The following is an 18,832-nucleotide window of genomic DNA, read 5'->3' as shown; positions in this document are numbered from 1 at the left end:
TGTGGGTTCTCCTCAAGGCCCTTCACCATCTTCATGGCGATTCTTTGGGTGCTTTCTAATACCTTTATATCCTCCTTATGCCATAGCACCCAAAACTGCACAGAGGTCTCGAGGTGAGGCTGTACCAGCATGGTTATGTGCCAAGACCATAAGAGAGGATCTTGGACTGCCCAGGAAAGTCTTACCCTGTGTTACAGGTTCCAGTGTCTCACTTGCTTAATCCACTTAAGCAAGGCTTTCTGAGCCTTCATTTTATAAAATCTTTGGTTTTCTCTCCACTTCCGGTCTTAATCTTCTTAAATAACTTCCTTTTCTGGGAAGTCATCAGTTTTGTGTTTGTAAATATACAGTGATGCAGGACTTCAGTCTTTTTGGGACCACTGACAAAACAACACACATAAGAGTAATTTCTCTCTTTTCTCAGTGACAGATTTTTTTATTTTCCCTATGTGCCTTTCAATGAAAGCAATATTTTGGCTGAAAGCAAGAGCCAGGAGATGAACTTTAACAGCACTCAGTTCTTGCTGGATCTCTGCAAAAGGTAGATTGGGTAATTTTTGTGTGCATAATAACATACACAGAGTGTGCTGACTTTCCAACCCTGTGTGGGAAAATGCCTTATGCTCAGTCTTCCCAATTAAGAGAATTTCTTTACCTGGTTCTTCCCCTCTCCTCCTATCCAGTGGGAACCATCATTTTAAGTTAATTTTGTTAATTCAGTCACCACATTCCCCAGCAGAGAATAGAAGATATGCATGTGGCAGGACAACACTGTGCCATGTGCAGCTGCAAACACTTTCTAGATAGGGTTAAAATTCACTACCAGCTCTCTAAAAAATAATTAGTTTGTCAATAGGAAGGAAATAAACTGGTTGGTTAGGTACTATGCAGGGAGCTTTTAATTAAACGATGTTTAAATATGATTCCCTCAACTGTCAAAGAATTGAATCCATGAATTATGTTTGCTACAGTTGTTGTTGTTGGGTTTTTTTAGTAACACCGTAGAGTTCTCTCTGTGCAGAGCTGTAGGGGATGGATGGTAGCTCCTGACACATTCAAACACAGCTGGCTGAGAACACTGCTGGTGATGGATGAACGATGTCTCTGTTAATGCCCCTGTATACATAAATGATGGGCTTGCTTTATTTATTTATAAGATGTATCCAATTACACATCTTAGAGCAAATGTCCACCGTTCAGTAAAGCACACAACATTGGCATTAAAAAGACAATCCCTGAAATCAGTGATCAGTGCATTTTCCTCACTCTCCAGAGAGAGACTGAAATAAGAGCTAAACCTAAAATTCAGCAAATTCAAGCAAGAGCATTTGGGACCTAATCCTTGTCTGTAAGAAGTGACTGAAACTCAACCCAGGGCTGCTGTGGTCTCTGCTCTGGCCACATACAGAGCCCCAGGTTCATCTAGGATCACTGTTCCACGTGGCCTGGATGGATCAGTCCCATCTGTGCAGCGGGTCAGAGTCTGTGCAGACAGTGATGGCTCAGGTTCACCAGGCTGTTACCTACTGGGATGTGTTTCAGCGAAGCGAGCCATCCTAATTATTTGAAGTGGAGGAGAATGAGCGGTTTTGCCTTTCATGTAGCTTCAGCATAGTGTTTTTGGTTGTTCTTACTGTGTATCTGTGCGTGTTTGCACTCACAGGTGGATCCAATCTAAACCTTGAGATGTCCGACCAGCATTAGAAACTTCACAGTGTAAATTAGGCTGCTTTCTTTTTTCAAGTAGGTTATCTATATTGCGAAATAATTCTTAGTATTTTGCTGCAAAAGAATTAGTCTGGATTAAGGTGAAGGTGCAGAAAATCAGGGTGTTAAACACTCTTAGACTTGAGATCTGCTTTGTCCTCTTGGAAGACATCAAACTTAACTAACAGCAGGGTAAGTGCACATTTATGTGTGGTTTGTATTGAATAGCTAATGTGCTGTAAATTCACACTTACTTTTCTGATGGTAACTTATTTATGTAGAAATATCTCGAATTACAATTATGGCAGAAATTGATAATGTAACCAGAACCTGAATGTTCTGACCTGCCAGGGAATAAGTCTCCCATGCATTCCTCGATTCCAAATGCAAACGTGCCACCTGTTACAGGGACGTTGGAGTCAGCTGGAAGGCACAAATCAGCCGTACCTGCCTTATCAAATACTGTGCCAGTGGAGGCACACAGCAGTACACACTGACAGAGCCCCGAAATGTTTGGAAAGTTGCAGCAGGAGCAGAAGGCCTGAGACAGAGATCTGGAATGCAGATGGAAGTGCAAGAAGCGGTTGAGCTATGGAATGTTTGCTGTTCTCATAGGGGTGGCTGCTGTTTGCCACTTTGACGTTGTCCACCGTTCTCTCCTGATGGTGGGAGTCCAGCAGTGGATCAGGCTCCTTTCCAGAGGCACTGGAGGGCAAATGTGCCTTATTCTTTCTTTTTAGCTGCTGGAAGTGTAGCCAATGTTTGTTTCTCATCCTGTCTTGCTGGCTGTCTCTGAAATGTAGTGTTTTCATGTTGGATACGGTAGTTCTGCAAGAATTTATATTCGCAACGAGGTTTAGCAAGACAGAATTGTGACTACCAGGCAAATCATTTAGAGTTTGGTTTGGTTTCTAGGAACAGAGGCTTACTAGTTATTTTTCACTGGTTTCTGTGCTATTATGTTGTTGTGATAATCTTGGCAGGAATCTGTCAGTCTGTGTTGGTATAATTGAAACTTGTTTTCCCTGAGGAATCACTCTGCTGTTTGTTTTATTTGTTTACTGACATTGACAGAGATCCTAATGGCTTTTGAAACCCAATTTGTGCATCACTGAATATCCTCCAAAGAGGAAAATAAAATTAAATTTATCAGTAAAATAGGGTCCCCCATGCAATGCTTTGTCTGGGTCTTTTAGACTCCACCTGAGCACCCAGATGTGGGTCTGGAAATGGTGGGGTGAGCTGCATCTTCTGATTATTTCTAATTCTGTCTTGAGGGCTTTTGTCATTAAGATACTTGAAATGATAAATGACAATAAGGTATTTAGGGCATCAGTGTAAGTTGCCCAGCTTTGCCTTGTGAGAAATAAATTATCTTTAACTTTTATTAATAAGGAAGTTAAGATAACAGAACAATAACCGTGGTGAAATTTTCCTTTTGGGAGGGTATACATGATGGTATCACTTATTAGTGTCAACAATCAGGGTAATTAAGTGTTTAGCTTTTTAAATGTATGATATCAAAGTATTTATGCCTTTTTTTTTTTTTTTTTAAGCCTTTAAATAACTTCAGTGAGATAATTTGGACTACTCATATTCATAATGCCATACTGGACTGTGGCTGTGGATAGATGTGTGGCATGTTGCACACTGTGCTGCAGAGGAGCATGCACACAAATAAATGATGAGGCACAGGAGTGTAAAAGATAGGCTGGGTTTCTTTAAAGACTAAAGAACGCAGGATAATTTTTTTTTAATATCCCCCGAGCTGTGGTTTCGCACTGGATGAAGACCCAGATATTTTTTTATTTTATTGAAGTGACTTAGACCACCTCTAATTACCTTTTGACACACTTCCTTGTCATTGAAGCACAGAGGGATTGCCTGGGTTTCAGTGAACTCTGGCTGTGAACGTCATGAGGAGATAAGTTTGGAAAATACTGCTGATTTTAAAGGTTATCTGTCAGTTTGTATATACACTGCTATGAGCCAAACAAATCTGACCTCAAACAGAGCTGTAATATAATAACACTCTGCCTTTCTTACTGTGTATCTCCTTTGCACATCTCCCTGACTCTGATAGCACCATAATAATAATAGATCTGCAATATTTATGCTGCCTCTTCTAAGGAAGTGTTCTAACGTGCCTTGGACAGGTGGGTAATTAGTGTTATCTCCTTTTTTACAGAAGGTAAATTAGAGGTACAGAGAGAGAACTCTGACTCACACCTCTGTGTTCTCATTGCTTGGTTCAGAAGTACAAATCTTGACCATATGCACTTTCAGTCTGACTTGTATTTTTTATTGCATTGCAGTGCCTAGAACTAGGATTTTGGCTACTGGTGGCGCATCCCACAATAAAACAATCTTGCAGGTAAGTAGAAAATAATTTTCTTTGAAGTGAACTTGCAGTTACATCTTCATTTTTATTTTGCTGCACTGAGTCCAAATCACTGCAGCTGCATAGGAAGGTGTGGATAAGGGACTGTGAATCTGCTGCAGGTCTTTGGGGCTTTTCTTGAGGTTTAGTATGGAAACCTTTAGACCAATGCTAATATTATACTGAACTTAAAGGTTTTTTCATGCTTGACTAGTTTTTTGAATGTGTATCTGTAGCACTGGTGTTTTCCAGGTCTCATCACTTGCATCAAATCAATTGCCAAAGAAAACAAGAAATTCCACATATAATACCTGAGATTTTTATAGTTTTTGTCATTCAGGTTAAAGTTAGATTACTTCGTGATGAAGGGGGATTATGCTGGTGTTGAAGACTCAAAAACCCCAACCCCAAACAAACAAACAAACCCCCCCTTTACAAACCCCAAATCCCTGCCCTTCTGTTACTTATTAGCATCATGTCATATACTGGGAGGAGGCTACACTTCTGTACAGTCTGTCCTCTCTCTTCCCACCTTCCTCCTCCTCTGCTGTCGCTGCACATCCAGCCTGGATGAGATCCTTCATCCATCTTCTCTGGAAGTGAGTGCAGTGTTCTGTTTCTGCCCCCCTGAGATTTGGCAAACCCTTGCTCACAAATGGTGAGAGGTCTCTCACCTGGGCTTTTGATAGCACAGAGCTAGACATCTGGACTGGGATTCACCTCACCCAAATGCAGTCATCTGTGATGTGATGTCTGTTTACGATCTGTCAGCCCCGTAATAGTCAGGGGAGATCCCGTCAGTTACAGCGCAAAGGAAACCGGATGATGTTTTAACTTAACAAATTCAAATGTCTCGCTCTCTGGGTGGGCCAAAGAGCTCTCTGGACTCCACAGAATGCCTTGACAAGCTCCCCTTTAACTACAGGCTCCAACACTGGCCTGGAGGGAACACAGACACCAAAAGGCACTTGTCTTGGGCCAAGTCTTGTCACTGACGACTGACACGGGGGATTGTTTTCTGGAGATGCCAGTCCCTTCCCATCATCTCAAGAGAGTAAAGTCCAGCCTTAACTGCGCACCATGCTCTTTGACAATTCCAATCATAGGAAAAGGAAGGTTCTTTGCTCTACAAAGCCTGAGCTGGAATAAATGGAGTTTGAAAAGCAAAAAGCTGTTTCTCCGAAGTCATGTAAACCAGATGTTTGTATAAATGTTGGTTGTACAGCTGATTGGGGAACAGCAAATTTGGCATGTTTTGCCTGCAGATGTCACTTTGCTTCATCTGCTTTGGTTATTTTGCCTAGCAACTTGACACTGGAAAATTAACTGATAGGTTAATTGCTTAAAACATTGGTCCTTACAGGTGTAATTCTGCTAAGAATACATCAGGAAGAGATTGGATTCAGAGATGAGTTTGTTTTTAAAGGCTTATTTCCATGTTAGGTGCCAGGAGGATCTCCTTGCTGTGGAATAAAGGAAGAGAATTGAGTGCTCTTGTAACATGTAGTTTGGTAGCATAAAGAGCTGAAAAAATCATGGGGATGAGAGAGTGGTGGCTGGGGTGCTTGCTTTTCACGTATAACTATTCAGCTGGTTTTAAAACTCATTAGAAGTGTCTTAAAATAATATGATCAATACAGTGTCATTCACTTAATTCAATCACTGTTTAATTGGATCTTTCTTTTTAATTTAATCAAAACCTCAGAAACTATATCAGTTGCATGAAGAATAACAACTTCCACCCTTATCATGGTCAATTTTGGATCATTTGTTCCAGGGCTACAAAAGACTATCATTTAATTAATCAACGTTCAGTAACTCCTATATTTTACGCCGCAAAGGAGGCAATGTAAGAAAATCTGTTAAAAAAATTTAGTAGGGCAGCTTTCTCCACAGTTCTGGGAAGCTTTTTATAACATACGTGGTGCTTGATTAATGACCACATGAAACACAGTGAAATATTTTCAACAGTAAAACCTCTAACTGTTTCTTTTAAAATTATTCACGAGAAATACCACAGTTTCAAATGACTTACCAAATATATGAACTTTGAGTAATTTTAATTTTATAATCACGTGGCACAAAAATTAGTTGTTATTTGTAGCATTACAGCACTTATTAGCATTCAGTATAGAGCAGAACTGCACTTTATGAGGCTCTGCAGAGATGCAAGAGAAAAAAAAAAATCCTTATTGTCCAAAGTATTGCACAATTCAAGCTTAAGACAAGAAATACCTATTAGAGATGAGATGAAGAAGCAGATGGGGAATGTGTTGAAACAACATTGTAGTATTGGCTGGCAGGACAGGCAGTGGAACCAGTGCTCTGTGACCTTATAATTTCCAGAGGGCTTTTTAATAGATACCATGATTAATTTTTCATTTTTCCTCTAGCATTGAAGCTCATGTGTTGCTCAGTGCTTGCTTGCAAGTAAAGTTAGGCGATACTGACTTGGCTGTCTTACCAGAAGAAGCATTTTAAGTGTATAAACTCAGGCTTTATTGGATTCTCCTTAGCAATCAGCCTCTTTTGTTTAAAATTATGAAAATCAGTGATTTTCAAGGGTTTTGATTTGCAGATTCTCCACAAACTTTCAGAGAAAGAAGAAAAATCCTTTAGAAATTTCATATACGACGTTTTTCTGTAGCTGATGTGGATCGAATTTCTAAGTCATCTTTTATGAAGCCCTGGGGCCTGTCAATCAGTAGGGTTGTAAATTCCAGGATCAGGGTTGTCTTGCAGTAATCCAAGTGGTTTGGGTTTCTGGACATTCTGGCCTTATTTTTGACTCGATTGCATGGATGTAAGTTGGGTGAGACACTTTTCCCTTTGGCAAAAGTAATAAAACCAGCATAAGTTATATCGGAATTGTTGCCTGCGTTTTGTGCTGCTCAGCCTGAGAGGCACCTGCAGTCCTGGAAGTGATGAAACCAAAATGGAAAGCATTTGTTGACAGTGTTTTTGGAAAGGAGCTATTGAACCTCTCATGTCCCTCTCCAAATATGTCTTTATTTTCCCCCTTCTGTATTGTTTTCCTAAACCTACACTGTAGGAAAGAGCACATGTTCTCAGTGGATGTGAGATGCCTGGTGTTGATTTCAATGCAGCATGGTGTGTGGTCGAATAACTTTATTATCTGTTGGATACCATAACAAATTCTTTGCCTGTAAAATTTTATTTGTATTGCTCAAGCCAAGTTAAGAAGTGTCTCAATATATCTTCATAGCTAAGGTTGCCTTCAATACAGGAAAACTCCTGGTAAATATAGAGACTGTGTGACCAGCTCCTATGTCATTCTTGCTGCTAATCCTGATATGATGAGAATGGTGGAGATGAAGAAGACAACCTTAGTAGGCCTTCATATTGCTGGAGTTTTGTTTTTGTCTAAGTTTAGAACTGAGGAGCCATGACTGGTTCTTCTCTCCTTTTTTCTTACTTGAATCAACCATAAATGCAGTGGAAAAAAACAATCTCCAGTTGTGGCTTCCTGACCAGGTTCTCCTTGTCCTGATGGAAACCTTTGGCATGGGCTGATTGTGCAGGCTTTTGAGGGAGATGGAGCCTGAACTCAGGCCCCTCTGAACTTGTAAACAAGAGATCTGGATCGAAATGGGATTTATCTCCTGGCTGCAGTTACCCCTCTAGCTCAGAATTGCCAATACCCTGTTGTGTGGCAAGCTCAGGGCTCATTGTTGCCTGCGATGCTTCTTTCCATGGGTCCCTGAGTGCTTGGCTGGGGGTTATGAAAGTTCCTTGTTTTCCTAAGCAGTGACAGGGGTTTGCTTGTCCCTTGTCTTCTCTGGACAATGCTTTGATACTCCTCAGGTCCTGTCGGATGTGTTCAACGCGCCGGTGTACACCATGGATACTGCCAACTCCGCTTGCTTGGGAAGTGCTTACAGAGCAATTCATGGTAAGGCTGCAAGGGGATACTTGTGAGCAGTCAGGGAATTTGATTTCAGTTGGTTAATGCTTGGGATTAAGGATACTGAAAATGAGGGGAGGGTAAATCTGTGTGCTTCTGACTGGGAGGTCACTCCGGTCATAGAGGGTTTTTTGCCCTTAATACGCTTGGATTAGGCCCAAGAATAATGTTTACATTATAATTACAAGTCTGGTGGCTGCTTCTCAAGCAAGGGATAGGATGTGGAAAGTGTTGATGCTGTCCAGGGAAAGTTTGGGATCTTAATGTGTTGAGTTGCACACCAATGGAAGAATGCAACCAACTGAAGGTGCTGGTATAACCTGCTGCCACAGTTTGAGGGCTGAGCTGTAAACTGGATTGCTGAAATGCTCAATCCAAACAAAAGGTAGATCCTAGGATGGAAGATCAATGAGGGCAGGGACAACAGACCCTGTAATACTGCTGGCCAAGTAGATGCTATTAAACCTGTATTTATCTTCCAGCTTTTAAACATCAGGTTGAAGGATATGCAAGGTGTCCTGGGCTCCATGCACTTTCTTTTGTGGGAGAATAAATCTTAGGATACTCTTAGGTTAACCATTTTGCTTGTTGTACTGCATCACTCACTGTAATGCAACAGTCCAAGCCCCAGATTTACAGTGTTAATTAAACTATTAATGCATGCAGGTTTGTGTTCAGGGTGACCCGTCAGCTATTTAAGACTTGAATCCCAGGCATGAAATTTTATTCATGTATTTTAAACCAGTTTCTAATATCTTACAGCTAAACAATTCGAAGGAATTTGTGTATAAAATTCTGAAGTCCTTATTTAGGTCAACTTTCTTTAGCCTCAGTTTTTCTAACTAGAAGCTTTAGGATTTGGTCCTTAAGACATGGGTAACTTCTCTACAAGTTCACGTTAAGATGATGGGATTGCAACAAGTGTGGAAAAGATAACATCAGCCATCAGAAGAAATCAGCCAAGTTTTAATTTTAGCAGCAAATTCTGCTGTCACATTATAGCATCTGAAGACTACACACTCTCTTGCATTTGAAAACAGCACAGAAAATCGCGCAGCCAAAACTTGAGTTGGTGTGTTTAATGCACACAGCATGCCCTCCTTTTTATTTCCAGCACAAACACGAGGGTTCTGTCAGGCAGAGTAACCGTTTCAGGACAGTGGAAACAGCACTGTTCAATTATCAGTATGTTTGAAGCCACGATGGGACCATTTTTGCACCTTGGGGGGTCAAGTTTCCAAAATGTTTTTCTCTGCACTCAAACTTTACCCTACTGCCTCAGAAGCCACCAGAATCTTCCCAGCACCTAATGCTGCAGGCAAATTTCCTCATCTGTGGGTGCTTGTGGAATGAGGAGCCATCATTAAAGTTTGTTCAGATATTTTGTATGTATGGGAGCTGCGTCTTCCCTCTCTGCCAGTCTGGCATGTGAAATGTGGAGGATTGGCTGACAGAGTGTTTGAAGATTTGGGATGCCATGCTGAATGAGGGACTCGTGTCCTCTGCCAGCCAAGCCCCAGGGGCTTGCTGTGTGTGTGTTTCTAAATGGCATTTTTGATTGATGCTTTCTGCTGACTCACTCCTGGCAAGGCAAAGAAACTGAGGAAAAGTGAAGACTTGCTAATATAAATGAAATACTGATGGCAAGGGCTCTTTAATAATATTGCAATGTACATCTGTAAGTGGGGTGTTTCACAGTTAGCCTGGGGTTCTTAGCAGGTGCTCAAGGAGCTCCTGAAATGCTGTGGTTCACTTGCAAAGCAGAATGGTGTAGTAGCAGAACTCCCCTATTATTCTGCTTCCTTATGTATAAATATATTTAATAATTTGTAGCATATCTTCTTCAAAGTGTTTTCTCTTCTTTTCCTTTTTTGTTTAGTCACATTTTGTCCTTGAATCCTTTGCTTCCACATATTTTCACTGCTGTTTACTGTATTGTTTTAACCATAAATAATTACTGATATTGTTGAGCAGCATTTCTGCTGCTTACCTATTCCCCAGGGTACAAATTAAGTGATTGGCAAAAACTCAATCACAGAGTCCCCCCTTCCCAGGCTAGCGCACGGGAATGTAAGATCCTCTACCATTTATCCTTCAATCCTGAATGCTGACCTGACCAGGGAAGATCAATATAATGTATTAATTTGCCAGGGAGTCAAGGCACATCCCTCATCGTGTTTTTTTATTTATTTTTTTTCTTTGCATTGATCAAGATTGTGATTCTCATTGCAGGACTTGTAGCTGAGAGGAATGTGTCCTTGGCTGATGCCGTGAAATCAGCACCAGAGCCCAGGTTGGCTGTTACACCCACAGCTGGGGCTGAGGAGGTGAGCAAGCTGGGGGATAACATTTTTATTTTCATTTCCTGTCTGCTTCAAAATGCACTGGTTTACTAATTCTTCTAGTAAAATAGATTATTTAAAAAAAAAAAAACAAAAACCAAACATTTGGTTACACAATTCCTATTCCTTGTTGTAAAGACAGATTTGATTTTGGGAGATCTTTAGTGTTGTAATGATGCAATAATCTGATCCCCTTCATCCAGGTCTGTGAGAGTGAATGTTCCTAACAGGGTGTGATCAAAGAGCAAAATCTGTTCCTTAAGGGACAGAAAAAGATACAAAGTAGGTTGAATTTGGATGCAGGTCAGTCAGGTAGTAACTGATAATATTGTCAAAACAGTCCTGTTTGCAGCAAGCAGCGTGGAAAAAAGGGTGGTGATGGTGGTTTCTGGCGTCTTGGGAAACATCCCCAAAGATGCTTCCTGTCTGATCACAAACAGGGGTCAGTAATTGTATATATTCACTCGTAGCTCCCACTTGGAAAACGTGCCAACTGGAAGGATTCAGCAGGCACAGGTCTTTGGTACCGTGCCCATCCTGTGAATTTCAGCACATCTAAAGGTGCAGTTTGTGCTCTATGGCCCAGCAGATAAAGCAAAAGAGACAGTCCTTGTTGTTATCTGTGTGATTCCAGCCCTTGTAAAACCAAGGAAGGACTCGTTGTCTCAGGCTCTCCAGTACAGCCCTGCACCTTTCACTGTCAGGTGCCAAAGGCTTTAGTTTACAACAGCTTTTGAAATACAATGTGCAGTGATAAATAGACAATACAAATAGACCAAGATTCCCGGGGAACGCAAGTTTAAATAACAAAGGTGAATCTAACTGTCTTCAGCTGGGCAAAAACTTTGTTTGCATCAACACAGCCTTGCTCGCTCTACCATTTATGAGATTTGGATGCGCCCTAACTACAGGCAACAAGGTTTTAAAGCTTTTATTTAAACTGGGAAATTAATGATCTGCCAAAACTACTAACTCCCAGCTACATGTGTAGTAGAGCACCAGATATCATCATGAGTAATAATAGAAATGATCATGCCGCATTGTGCCTGCCAGCATATTATTTAATTATTAACTGAGATGGAGGAGCTCGGTAATCGAATAGAAGTCCCCTTCAGAAATATTAAGACATTGAATAATTTAAACTTGATTGATCTGATCTCATTTACTCAACCTTCCCCCCTCATTTTAAAAGATAAAATAATTAACAGCGGTGGCCTGTGCTGCGTGTGTTGCAGCCGAAGCTCTCTGCAGGGAACACACTTCAGGAGCAGATCCCTGGTGTCTGATTCAACCTCATGTTGCTGACCTGTTCCCCCCCAAAATGCTGTGTGCTGAAAAGCTGCCAGGCTGGCTTGGGTAGAGGTGGGGAGTGCTCAGAGACCTGCTTTTGACCCCCTGGTGCTGCTTCAGCTATAAAACTCAAGGGCAGGGAATACAGCTGTCACTCACAGGGGCCTTGCAAGCACCTTGTACCCCTGCAGGGACCGAGCAAACCTGACTGGAAAGATCACTGGGGAATTCACCTACCTGTTTCTGTTTTACTGTCTGCATAAAATGGCCTGGAAGCTAAAAGAGTTAATTATCTCCCTCTCTATACTTTTCTTCTCTTTTTCCACATGGTTAGACCTGGCTCTCACAGCACATCTTATTGTTGGTTTCAAATGATGTACAGCAGTGAATTATTGCCCCAGTAGATAGGAGTGAATGATAGGGAAGGTAGTGGCCAAACAGCATGTGAAGGAATAACCATTCCTGCTCTTTATCTTAGTTTTCCAGCTTCATTCCATTAAAACCAGCTTCTTGCAATTATGTATTCCAAACCATTTCTTTTTCCTTCCTGTCTTATAATTTTTGCAGTTGATGGTGGATTCCCTGGCTAGTTTCATGACTGTGAAACTGCAGAAGGCCAGAGGGCCTGTCAGTAATACAGTGTGTTAGCATGAACAGTGCAGTAAAATTCATAATGCAATGAGTCAGTCTGATTCTGTTTTTTTACAGAGCTGCATCTCCCTGTCCATCCAATTTCATTCTGTTGAGGTTAGAGCCTTTCACTTAAATGATGGTTCTTTTTATAAACTTCAAAGTCATCCTGAGGATAAGTTCTGTCTTGCTGAGGTGCTCTTCTGAAAGAGTCTGGCTCACCGATGTGAAATTCCCCCGACCACTTCTATACATTTTTTGGATGGCTACAGCTAGATCTTGGCAGGGTGGAGAAAAAACAGGTCATAACACAGCAATCTGCTCTGGCTTCATCCTTTCTTCCTGGTATAGGTTGGAGACAACATGTGTTAGATCATTGGAGAGAGGAAAACCTCCCATAGATGGAGGTCAAATGCGACAGTTTGATGTAGCTGCTTCTTCATTGCCAAGGCTTATTCACCCAGTAGGGGTTTCCAGGAACCAAAAATGCAAAAAAGTGTTTCTTTGATTGCTGAGGGATCATTTGTGATAATGAATGTGATTTTAAAAAGTAAGGGCAGGGCACACAAAGCAGCTCTTCTGATTCAATTAAACTGATGGGCTGGTAAAATAGAATAAAGTCACAAGATGGGGAACACAGAGCTTGTGATGGGAGATGAATTAGTAGTTAGTGGAAACTGAAGTCTCAAAAGTTCCAACTTGTCTGGCAAAAGTGTGACTTTGTCCTGTAGCAGACCATCCTGCCTTGAAGAGACCATTTCAAAGAGGATAAATCCCTCTCTGTGGCGATGACCCCACATCTCTTAGCTGAACCATATTTCCGGGTATTTTTGTGTTAGCTTGAGCTTGTTTCTAATTCTGCCGATATCCAAATGGGTCATAAGGTGTTCTGGGAATAACCACCGTGATGGGAGTCCTTGGTCACTTACTCAGCCAGGGCAGCTCAAGTCATCCGTGGGTTAACCCGATGAATCCTTCTTCCCTGTTTTCAGAACTGCAAAAGTTAGAGTAATCTCACCTCTTTGGAGCCTCCTCTCTCCCCCCTAATTGGAAAGATTAATCAGAACCACTGAGCATGACAAAAATAACCAGGAGATTCTAGAGCAATAAATATATGATAACAGACTGAAAGAATCTATTATTCCAGTACTAGAATTCAGATCTAATTTAGTAATCTCTTAAAACAGAGATGGCTGGCTAGTTGGTTAATTAAGCAAAAAAGACCCCAAAAAAACAACATGAGAGGGAAAATGATTATCTGGGAGTTGGTCACTTGTGTTTATACAAACTGTGTGCCATGATGTAGAGTCAGGTTGGCTGTGATGTTGTCCTGGGGGTTTTGTAAGGGAGAAGGCACAGTGCAGTTCACTGCCTCTGAATGCATGATTTTTGATTGCATTATTGACTCCGCTGAGATGTATTAATCCTGCCAAAATTCAAGAAGGGAAAATGTAAACCTAACAGGTTCTCTTGACTTTGGTGAATTGCCTTGTAAGTAGGTGGATTTATAGAAGTGACCCTGTTACCCAGGAAGGTTATAATGACCTATTCATTGATTTAAAATAATCATGTTTTGTTGAGTTAGATTTTGGGGGTGGGGGTGGGGTTTCTAGAATAGCTTCAGGTTGGTAAATTAGCTCAAAGTAGGTAATAATAATGCAACCTCAAAAATATAATAGGTATTGATGGGAGTTTGATTAAGGTGATTTATGTAGCCAATAATATTTTTTTACCTCTTAAACTGATTAAGATAGGCTTGAAGAATGGATATCTGAAGTACAGAAAGTAACTGTTTGAGGTGTGGTTCCTTGGAGAAGTCTTCAGTGTATTTCAGAACACTGTTGTATTCTTTCTGTTTTATGAATATTCGTTCTGTGTTAAGAAAGGTGAACAAGTGCTATGATTTGAAAAATAAAATGACTCATTATTTCTTAAGCAAATCTCTTTGAGTAATTTGAGTTTGGTTAAAAAAAAAAAAAGAACCTATCAAAAGCAGTAAGTGTTTGTGAGAGACTGATTAATTTTAATCTATTCAGGGTAGATTAAATGTACCTGGGTAGATTAAAATTAGATAATCATCAGCATCATCTTTGTAATTTGTAAATTTTGAATTGCCCAGTGATTGGCGTGGAGCATTTTAGGATATAGGGGGACCTATGTGAATTGTCACTTGTAGTAATAATTTGTAGGTGGTTTGCTCTTAGAGGGTGTCAGGGACAATGTAAACAGTAAAAACCCTGGTGAGTACATAGGCTGGTACTGAGATATAATACAAGGATGACGCATTTGATTTGGACTAGAGAACAAGGTAACACTGTATGAATGCATTTTTCAGAGAGGGCAGGTTAAGTTATTCTCTGTTTTAATGTATTATTTATCATTAGCATTTTCTTTACTTACTTGTGGACTGTCAGAGAGTGACCAAATTGTCCCAGGAGGGAAGTTTAGTGTTTGTAGACGAGGCAATCAGAGTACTGCTGATGCTGTGGGGAAGGCTGGACAGATAAGCCAGAGAAAGGGCTGTAATATAGCAAGGACAATTAAATTATGGACAATAATAAGGTTCATGTTGTGATACATGTAATTACTTCTGTTAAATATCACGGTTTGATAGATTAGGTTTGAGGCTATGACAGAGAGGGAATTTATGTTCTTGCGTTTTTATGCATCATTGAGAGCCCTTTATTCCCTTTGGACCTCAATTATAAAAATGCATCTATAGAATTGCCTCAGGAAGAAGACTCCTGGAATTGCACAGGAGGAGTTGCCCGAGGTTCTGTGGAGGCACTTCAGTTGTGATAGATGTGGAAAAGCATCTTTCACAAGCACAACTGTGTGCACACTCAGGACTGTTCTCGGCTGGTGCCTTTTGGCTCCTCTTGTCTGTGCTTCATGGGAGCTGCACTGCTTTAGCCACAAACTTCAGCTGGTGTGAAAAGCTTGTAGTACTGCTCCACTTATCAGCCATGATGTACTGGTGGTATTACAGCCGAATTCCCTGAGGAGGAGGAATTTAAGACTTTTCTTATCCCTCAGAGTTTTTTACCCCCATGAACAGGAATAGAGTACAAGAAACATTCTGGAGTTTTTGTTTGCGTTTTTTTTTCTGATGGCCCATAATGCAGCGTTCATTTACTGTAATGGCTGAGCAGCTTATTGCAAATGCTTGAATTGTCTCAATTAGCAAGCTAAGTGCTTAAGTCCAGTAAACAGGAAAAGAAACAGCATCACTAAATGTGGTTGTTCATTTATTTTGACACATTTTGAGTGATGTATTAACAATAATACTCCCCAGCCTTCTGCCAAATGCACTGTGTGTATTTTGTAAAATTTACTGATGGATAAATAATATGGAGCCTGCTTTCTCAGTGCTTGAGCTCACTTACCAGTGCAGTTCTGTTGTGCTGAATCTTTGCTGAGAAATGCGTAGGGTTTATCAAATTTACAGAGTAGCAAAGTAAGAAATAGCCAGTCTTCATTATAGATGCTTCAGTGAATAGAGAAAGTGGTTTTGTTTGACATACTGATACTCCCACTACAGCCATAGTTGCCTGCTCGATGTTTTGTTTACTCTGATGTGCATATTTAGCAGGAATGGGAGCAATAATATTCTTTGGGAACATGAAAAGAATATATATATGTGCTTCTATGAGCCCTCAAGGCCCTCATATAGTTAGTTAAAAATACCATGCTGAGTAATGTGACATTTCATGGTGCATTTTATTTTCTAACCCCATAAATCTGCATAAATCTCCATGGATCTCGCTATCACTGTTCTGTGGAGGAGAGGAGTTCGGGGCACACACATGTTAAATGCCTGGCCTGGGGTGACCTGTTGAGTCTGTTGCAGAGGCAGGAGTTTCTCTGTTTTGATCAGTGAAAGACACTGTATGACTCAGCCACTGTGAAATGGGTTTAAAAACCATTCTGGTGGTGCCTTGGCTAATGGACAGTGCCTCTCTCCTTCCACTTGCTGTAGGTGCTTCTTCTCTTCTTCCCCTTCATACACTCAATCTGTTGTAGAAATGTAATTTAACATCTATAACATCTGGTTTGTAAAAGGGATGAATTGATCAAAGTAGACTTCTTCTGCAGCATGTGTCCATTGTCACACTCACTGGCTGTTGTGGAAGGTGGAAATGGGAATGAAGAGATAAATCCAGGTTTCACTGGTCAGGCTGAAACTATCACGCAGGAAGAGGCCAACTCAGAAACGGATATTTTGCCATCAGTTGGAAGACAAAACAAAAAGACACTAGTTTTTTTATTTGCTAGATGTGAAAACTGTGTGATGGGTTTTTTTTTCATCTGGTAAAGGATGACAGTTACAGACACTGAGGCTACTGCAGGACTGTACATAGAACTGCACAAGAACAATCCTGTCTCTTAGTCCTCATAGTTTATGCCTGAAACATTTTCCTCCTGAATTTTTCATGCATGTACATACACAGTTGTTGGCTGTCCTGAAAAGGATGAAATGCATTTAAATGCTAGATCTCTCTTACTGATGAAAGCAGTAAATCAGTTTACTGGGTATGATTCATTATGGCTCTATAACCCCTCTGAACCTGGAGCCAGGAGCGAGGCTGCCCTGATTATGAGTAACATCAGTGCAGAGGGCTTCTAGACCAGACTGGCGGCCCCTGGGATTCACTGTGGCAGGGATAGGACCTTATGGCATCCTGCTGAGGACTGCCTGAGCCTGTACCAGACTCTGCATTGGCTCCTAGCAGTCTCTTCTTTGTGCTTCAGCCAGCAAATGAGTGAAGCTGTTCTGGTATGACTTGTCAAACTATTGATTTTATTAGGTGTACAATTAAAACCAGAGAGAGGAGATATGGAAAGAGGTGTAGCTCCAAGATCTAGATGATGTACAGGTTTTGGTTGGAGCCAGTAGCAGGGATTTATTCAGGGTTTCTGCTGTGTCATGGATCTCTCCCATATCTGAAAGCACAGGGCGTGTTTGAGTCTGGGGTTTTGAATATATTTGAGTCCTGATTCTTCTTTTTATGGTTCTAAGAATTTTGGATCTAAAAATTCCTGGAGAATTCCAACTGGGGAAATGCAAAAAATAATAAAAAAAAAAACTTCTCAGATGCTTGGTGTAGTTGTGTACAGAAGTTGGGTCTCCATTTGTCCCCCTGAGCCTGCAATCAGGGAGTGAGGAACCTGGCCAAGGAGCTGAGTGTGGATGGGAAAAGCTGTGGCTGTGAAAGATGTGAAGGAGAGAAGCAGCTCAAACAGATACAGGACTGTGATAGAGGTGGGAGAGGGAATGTGAAGTGCAGAGTGTATTTTAGAAGGCCCTGGTCAGCATACTGGCCAAGGAGGACCTGCCTGATGGTGGAATTTGGCTGTGCTGGAGGGCAGCAGTGTGTGATTAGTGAGGCAGAGGAGGTGGGGACAGAGGCAGTGATCCATCCTGGGGCAGTGGAGGGAGGCAAGGACAGGAGTTCTGCCTGGGTGATCAGGACAGCTATTACAGGGGGAGGGGGGGCACATCACACTGGGAGAGGTGACTTTAGCTGAGCTGCTTCCTCATATTGCAGCCGCAATATGAAAAACCTGTGTGTGCCATAAAATTAAGCTGTAAAGGTGATGGTAAAAAGGACTGTGACATTTAAAGAAGGAAAACTCTGCAGCATTTTCTTCAGCAAACTCGGGGAAAACCAGCCCAAACCTTCAGGTGCCTGCAAAGATGCTGCGTTTTTCAGGTCTGAAGATTTTTTTTTTTATTTTAACTGCAGTGTGATTTAAAAATCTAATTTTTCAACACGACATATTTATTTCTTTTTTCCTTTTTTAGCTCTATCGTCCGCTTCTGAAAAGATATGCTGAGCTTGAACAGAAGGTTATCTACGACTCAACCTCTTCTTGTCTTGCAAAATAGAAGCAAACAAAATTTATGTCGGCTGAGTGGACTCCCAAGGAGAAGATCAGGAAAGATTTGCTCAGAATTTACTGGAGTTGTTTAAATCATTTCATTCGTCTTTGTAGACAAATAATTTTTAAATGTCTGTGTTTGACTGTGTTGGTGGGGAAAAAAATTACATTGTGATTGAAAACCTGATTAAAAAAGCATCATATTGCTCTGTGTGTTTGTGGCTTCAATTTTTCTTAGGTACTTTTCAGACCATGCTTGCTGTTTTTGAAGAGCTGGATGACAAAGTCCCTTGTATAAATGAGTCACTCTACCCATCTCTGTCATCTTTGATTCCATGTGTTTGGCATGCCAGCCTCTGCATACCTGTCTAGCACAGTATCTTAATTCCTCAACTTCTCCTGCATAAATCTTTTGAGACTATCTTTCTGTTCATCTCTAACTTGCCTTTTTTTAATATGTGGAGAAGGCTGATTAAAGTCTTTAAAGGCTCCCTGGGATCCTCTGAGAAGGGAAATTCTTGTTATATGACGCTGTGGAGCATCTGCTGTGATTTGGTTGATATGGTTGGGTTTTATAGACTGTGGAAAGCACAGAGGTCTTATGTGATACAGACACCATTGCACAGTGTTTTACTTGAAGTCAGTTCTGAAAATAAGGGAAACAAGGGAACAAAC

The 18,832-nt window shown here is 41.0% G+C and overlaps 1 protein-coding gene across 4 annotated transcripts in view; it reads left to right on the top strand.

The window, feature by feature from the left end:
- The window catches only part of XYLB (xylulokinase), an 88,270-nt gene extending 69,908 nt beyond the window's left edge, over positions 1-18,362 (top strand). For 3 of the 4 annotated variants that reach the window (XM_027893737.1, XM_027893736.1, XM_027893734.1), the window contains 4 exons: positions 4,023-4,081; positions 7,913-8,000; positions 10,245-10,339; positions 10,825-10,962. In XM_027893737.1, the coding sequence (XP_027749538.1) occupies positions 4,023-4,081; positions 7,913-8,000; positions 10,245-10,339; positions 10,825-10,947 (365 nt within the window). In that variant the 3' untranslated portion in view covers positions 10,948-10,962. Of the gene's footprint in view, positions 1-4,022; positions 4,082-7,912; positions 8,001-10,244; positions 10,340-10,824; positions 10,963-18,080 lie in introns of those variants that run through there. The other variant, XM_027893735.1, reaches the window with a different exon arrangement.
- The last annotated feature ends 470 nt before the right edge of the window (positions 18,363-18,832 follow it).

The sequence above is a fragment of the Empidonax traillii genome, unplaced genomic scaffold (assembly GCF_003031625.1).
Source record: "Empidonax traillii isolate 1590-97213 ecotype Southwest subspecies unplaced genomic scaffold, ASM303162v1 scaffold404:size960789, whole genome shotgun sequence".
Classification (NCBI taxonomy): Eukaryota; Metazoa; Chordata; class Aves; order Passeriformes; family Tyrannidae; genus Empidonax; species Empidonax traillii.
The sequence above is the reverse complement of the archived record's forward strand: the minus strand, read 5'-3'. Positions and strand labels throughout refer to the sequence as shown.